The 6818-nt window shown below is 41.3% G+C and overlaps 1 protein-coding gene across 1 annotated transcript in view; it reads right to left on the reverse strand.

Annotated features, from left to right (window-relative positions):
- Positions 1 to 6533, reverse strand: part of LOC309569900 (sialoadhesin-like) — a gene marked incomplete at both ends in the record, with an annotated part of 435740 nt that extends 429207 nt beyond the window's left edge. Inside the window, 3 exons of the mRNA XM_082275891.1 lie at positions 5050 to 5319; positions 5401 to 5773; positions 6504 to 6533. Coding sequence (XP_082132017.1) covers positions 5050 to 5319; positions 5401 to 5773; positions 6504 to 6533 — 673 coding nt within the window. The remainder of the gene's footprint in view (positions 1 to 5049; positions 5320 to 5400; positions 5774 to 6503) is intronic.
- Positions 6534 to 6818: the final 285 nt, after the last annotated feature.

A 6818-nucleotide genomic window follows, 5' to 3' on the forward strand; every position in this document is an offset into this window, starting at 1 on the left:
AAGATGCCTTGAAATTGTCTATAATTTTTTTTTTTTAATCAATCTTTTTATTGAGTTTTCATCAAACAAAAGAAAAAACAAACAAGGTACAAACATTTGGGAAGTACAATTCCCAATAACTTTCATGGACATATACATGTGCCGTCATAACATTCTCAGCATAACATTGAATAATGCACATAAGTACTGTCATCAAGATATTTTCAGCATGCAAGCTGTTCATTCCTATCAGGTGAATTGCAGTAAATCCTAGTTACATTCTTATCGTAAGGGCCTTGTCGGTTGGGGAATAATTCTGTGCCACCGCCAAATGACTGTAACATAACAAGGTGTGGTCAAGGTAGAGGTCACGCGCGTACGAGGTGTACCCCACCTAACGCCCGGCACCCTAGAGACAGCCACCCCAAATGGGAACCACACTGTGGCCATCTCCAGCGCGCCAGGCCTCAGCAAGGCACCCCCCCCGCCCGCTCTAGGGGATGAAATCACACATCACCTCTGATTAATCCATGTAGTCCAAGGTAGCCAAAGCTTAGACATACGGGTGGTGGATCGGTGTTTCAGAGACAAGGCTCGTTCATAGGAATGATGCGTAGCTACTAGTTCAATCACCTCTCGGGTTGTAGGGGGAGATTCCTGTCTCCAGGCTCTGGCTATTAGCAGCCTAGCTGCTAGTAGACCATGGTTAACTGAGTGTCTCATAGGAAGGGGAATCCGGTCTAGGCCAAGTGATAATAGTGCAAGTCCAGGGTCGAGTGCTATTGATGAGTTAGTCAAGTCAGACAGGAGAGAGAACACCTCCTTCCAGAAGTTTTGGAGTTTTGGGCACTGCCAGAAGACGTGGAAGAGAGAGCCCACTCTGCCACATCCTCTCCAGCACCCACCGTCATTTTTCTTGTCAAATTTGCTAAGTCTTTCAGGAGTAAGGTACCAGCGTAATGATAGTTTCAAGTGCAATTCCCATAGGTTAGAATTACACGTCGTCGAGTATACAGAGCGAATCGCACGCGTCCACTGTGTTACCGAATATTCTACACCCAAGTCTCTCTCCCATTGTATATGGGGAAGCGACTTGGAGAAGACTTCTTTCTGTTGGATTAGATTGTAGAACGTAGTAATGCCTTTGGTCTTGGAAGGTAACTTTGAGATAAGGTAATTCCACGCCGTAGTAGGGACAGTCAGTGGCCAGGTGGGTACAGAGGTTAGGAAATGGCGACATCTAAAGTGTAGAAAAAAGTCGGTCGCCGGTAATTGGAACTTAAGTTGTAATGTCGGGAATGGGGTCAATTTAGAGTTGTGATACAAGGCATTCAAAGTGGTAATGCCTCTTTTGGTCCAGGAGTGGAAATTGGTATCGGGTATGATGTAATGCAGGGCAAATTGTCTATAATTTTGAAGGGTGCATTGAAATTGTCTATAATTTTAAAGGATGCCTTTAGATTGTCTATACTTTTGAAGGGAGCCTTGAGATTGTCTATAATTTTGAAGGATGCCTTGAGATTGTCTATAATTTTAAAGGATGCCTTGATATTGTCTATAATTTTAAAGGGTGCCTTTAGATTGTCTATACTTTTGAAGGGAGCCTTGAAATTGTCTATCATTTTGAAGATTGCCTTAAAATTGTCTATCATTTTGAAGGATGCCTTGATATTGTCTATAATTTTGAAGCATGCCTTGATATTGTTTATCATTTTTAAGGGTGTCTCGAGGTTGAGCAACACTGGATCAGATCAAAATGAGGGACAAATGAGGATGAAAGAGGGACAGAGGAGCTTTGTTCTAAATCAGGGACAGTCCCTAGAAAATAATGGATATTTGGGAGCTATGCCATCATCCAATCATGTGCAAGCAAAAATGCTGTTTTTTTTTTCCTTGCATGTGATTGGGTACTCTTTGCAAAGTGAAGCTTTACCTAATTTACTATTCTCTGGAGCAACTGCTCTTGAAGAGGTCACAGTCTATTTGCCTATAGTAAATCAACACCTATGGCTGCCACCAGAGCTGAATGGAAGTCTTGGCACACATATCCACTGCACATATGACAAGATATGGTGACAGGTTCCTCTAATCAAGAATTTCTAGAATTTATATCAATGTATCAGGCCAAAAATAAAAATATTTCCAGGTCTATAACTGTTGTAAATGGACAGTTAGGACTCAATCACACGGACAATCAGCCATGGGGACATTGTGAGAAACTGTGGCCAGAAGCTTAGGTGTGTGCGGACAGGAAGTCTGTACAAAACAATGACAGGCTGTCAGCACCTGCAAATGTCAAATTGAGAAGAATCACATATGTAAACTTTTACATTGTTTTATTTAAAAAAATAAAATAAAATGAAAAAGCTTTTAAGAAAGAAGGTATCTATTTCTAGGTGGCCATCTGCACCAACCTTGGCTTGTCCCCTGACCTCTGCTTCTGTCTGCTCCATTAGCTCCTACTTTACTGATTTTCTTTAAGTGTACTTAGAAAGAAATATAGTGCCACCTGTCAGTGAAGTAGCTTTTATAAATAAAGCCATGTCATTTCCAGGTTAGCACTAGTTTTGGTCATTTTAGTTTTAAAATAAATAAATAAATGTCATGGTAATATTCGAAGTTAATGATGATAACAATTCAGTGAAGGCCAAATCCAAAGTTTTGTTTCAAAATCAATTTTGAGAAAATCATTCCACCTAAAAAGTTATTCTCTTGAATTAAAAGAGACAAAAGCCCCGTCCACATGCTCAGATTATCGAACGATCTCTCGTCCGTTTTTTGTGGCATGCTAGTCTGATGTGGAAAGTGAAGAGGTTTTTTTCATACTAATTTTCCCGTACGACAGAATTCTACTTCAGAAGTGATGACATGTGTTGGATTGCTTTGTTTGTGTTCTTTCATCTCTGAGCATGCCTAGTCTTGCTCTTAAGATTTTTTTCCGTCAAAATCTGTACTAATGAGAGGAAAATAGGACGTTGTTTTGACGGACGACAAAAATTTTATAGCCTGCACATCAGGATTTTGTCGGCCGAAAAGTCGGAGTCGGCTGTCGAAAGCACCATACTAACAATCCGAAAATCGGCAGATCGGTCGTCGGGCGAATTTTCCCTACAGATTTTCTTATCGTGTGTACGGGCCTAACGGGTTTGATTTACTAAAGACAAATAGACGGTGGACTTTACAAAGTGCAGTTGCACCCTGCAAGAGCAGTTGCTCCAGAGCTTAGTAAATGAGCAGAAGCTCTGCTGACTTCCATCATCCAATCATGTGCAAGCAAAAACGCTGTTTTTTTTTATTTTCCTTGCATGTGATTGGGTATTCAGTGCAAATTGAAGCTTTATCTCCTTTATTAAGTCCTGGAGCAACTGCACTTTGCAAAGTGTACAGTCTACTTGCCTTTAGTAAATCAACCCCAAAGTCTGAAGAAAAGGAAATTTTTTTGCCCGCATACAACCAATTAGTTAGACCTCATCTAAATGTAGTTTAGTTTGAGGCACCAGTCCAAAATAAAGATCTCCTGGAACTGGGAAGTGCAGAGAACTTTAAGTAAACTAAAAGGGGGCAGAGAGGACACTAGACTGAGATATATATATATATATATATATATATATATATATATATATATATATATATACAGGGCTTTTTTTCTCTGAGAATAGGTGCAGGAACTCCCCCATTCTGAGTCACCCCTAGTCTCCACCCACTACCCACCTCTGAGCACTGTCCCTTGGTTCCACCCCCTACCCTCCTCCCACGCACCCACAAAATACCTCACCCAGCAACAAAAGATCCATCCCAGCAATATTAGACCCCCTCCAGTAGCAACAACGGCTCTCCCAGCAACCAGTATCAATATATCAGCCAACAATAGACCTCTACCTCAACAGGAGATTCCTACCAACAACATAGGACCCCCCCAGCAACAATAGACCCTCACACTATAATAGATCCCTCCCAGTGACAATAGATCCCCACCAGTGACAATAGATCCCCAAGCAGCCAGCATCAAGAGACCCTCCAACACACCCCACACCCCTTGCTAATACATACATTCAGTGCTGGAGGTGCCGGAACTGCGTTCCCCCACATTCCTGCTGAAAAAAAGCCCTGTATATATATATATATATATATATATATATATATATATATATATATATTATTATATTACCAAAAGTTTTGAGACATGCACATGAACTGTAATGTCACCCCAGTCTTAGTCCGTAGGGTTCAATATTGAGTTGGCCCACCCTTTGCAGCTATAACAGCTTCAACTCTTCTGGGAAGGCCGTCCACAAGGTTTAGGAGTGTCTATGGGAATGTTTCACCATTCTTCCAGAAGCACATTTGTGAGCTCAGGCACTGATGTTGGATGAGGAGGCCCCGGATCGCAGTCTCTGCTCTAACTCATCCCAAAGGTGATGGTGCCACCGCTGTCTGTGCCTATGAAGCAAGCCCACACAAGTGCTCCCATAGGAACTGGCTCCCTATGGGGGCACTGGGTGGAGCAAGGAGCATCGGCGGGGGATTTGAGAAAAGGAGGATCGGGGCTGCTCTGTGCAAAACCATTGCAGGTAAGTATAACATGTTTAGTTTAAAAATAAATCTCAAAGTTTTACAATCACTTTAATATCTTACAATTCCTATGATGAATGACCACCCCCCCCCCCCCCCACATACTTTTTTTGCTTTTTTTTTTATACTCACCTTTCTGGAGATGTCCTCAGGGTTGGTATGGGATGTGTAGGGTCCTCTTCACCTGTTCTCCAGCATTGGATGGTCCTCCATGATGCAGAGAATGGCCCTGATGTTGTATCATTACACCAGGGTGATGACCCTGGAGTGGGAGGGTCCATGACACCCTTCACTCACAGGATGTCCTCAATCTCCTAGGCTGAATGACGCCGGGTGTCATTTAACTCACAAGGCTGGGGACATCTAATTGCAGAATGTAATTACTGTGGGGGGGGGGGGGGGGGGTTAGTGTCAGAGAGAAGGTGTGTGTTGCATCCTGATGTATTTAATTTTGACTATGGATGGGGCAGTATAAAAAAAAAGCTGGCTTTAATTTACCTTTCACTGAGATAAAATATATATCTGATTTCTCTTGTTCAACTGTATTATCAATATGCTGGATTTTTTGAGTACATTTGTACAGTCCAGACTGACTCATCCTTATATTAGGAATATGGAACTCAGAGTCGGTTTCTGATGATTTTATCTCCTGATCATCCTTGTAGAATTTTGTGTTTGTTGCTTTAAAATCTTTTATATGATGACATCTCAGAGTCAGGGGGTCTCCTTCATATATGGAGGATGGAGGTCTCTGCAGGATGACATAATCTGAAATGTAATAAAATGTACTTTAGGTTGTTCTATTCACACCCAACAATCTGTAATGATGGAGATGAGATGATGACTCACTTATTGTAACATTTAGGAAGACGGGATCACTGATATCACCACCAATGGTCTGGCACTGGTAATCTCCACTGTACTCCAATCTTGAAGATGGTATATGAAGGATCTGTTGATCTCCAGGTATTGGTTGGTTATCTTTGTACCATTGATAGGTCCGGGGCTCCTCTGGTACAGTAGACGGCACATTACATGTCAGAGTCACACTGTCATAGTATAGAATATTCCCCCAGTTGGGTGTGAAGGTCACCACAGGTTTGATGGCCTCTCCTATAGAAGAAAAGAGATCACACAGAACACATAGATAGCACAGTGTGCAGCAAAACACAGAGAGGTGGACACATTTTATGTAAAAAAAAAAAAAAGCATATTTTATGTTCTCATGTCAGATGTTTGTGGTCCTGAGCACAGAAATTTTACAACATGTTAGTAAATCTCTGTAATAAATAAAACTACTCCCCTTAAGGCGGGGTTCACACTTATGTGATTTCAGACATCACATGTGATTCACACCACGTGCCTGTGCATGGTCCCACCATATGGCCATATCGTGCTCAAGCCCACCACTACGTCAAAGTACTTACTCCTTACTGGGAGATATAGGAGGATTCCCTTATAGTGCAGTTGCACATCTCTCCCAGTAAGGAGTAAGTATCTCCAATTGGGAGAGGTTGGATTCATCCTTCTTTTATAGGATAGTGTAGGACCCACTGACAATGGGGTACTTTGACGTAGTGGTGAGCTTGAGCACGATATCGCCATATGGTGGGACCAAATCCCCATTTTTTGCCTTTATATTTTATAGTCATTTCAGCAATCGCTGTGGTTCCCGCACCGCACCAGTGTGAACCCAAACTAATACCTATATTTGAATAAAGCATTATTTTAAAAAAATCAGCAAAAGGGACAATACTTACAATCAGTTTGAAGTGTCCCTTGTGCTGCTGGCTGCAGATTGAGTTGAATTGCTTGTCCTCGGACCTCCCCACCCCTGCAGTGTAATTTCCTGGTGCTTTGGTGATTAATACGTAACCAGTCGTATGCACTTGTCAAGAGTGCCAACTTTGCCCGCCATTTCCATTCCCCTTCTCCATTCGTAAAAGATTTACTAGAGCTTCCAGCAAGAAAAAGGTCTCCATGAATGAGGATGGTTGGATGAATGAAAGGTCAACCTCCTCCAATCATGAACAGCTTTTAACCCAAGAATTAACCAGAGAAAACTGCTCTCACTACAGTGTGCATGGAAACACCTAATATGTATTGCAAAAATATTGTTTTGTATAAACTTGAAGCATATGTTAGCATTTCTTTGTGCATGTATGTGGGGCTGCAAGGCTTTATTTATTTATTAATTTATTTATTTATATATATATATATATATATATATATATATATATATATATATATATATATATATATATATA

This window comes from Pelophylax lessonae (assembly GCF_965119305.1).
Source record: "Pelophylax lessonae genome assembly, chromosome: 13".
Lineage (NCBI taxonomy): Eukaryota > Metazoa > Chordata > Amphibia > Anura > Ranidae > Pelophylax > Pelophylax lessonae.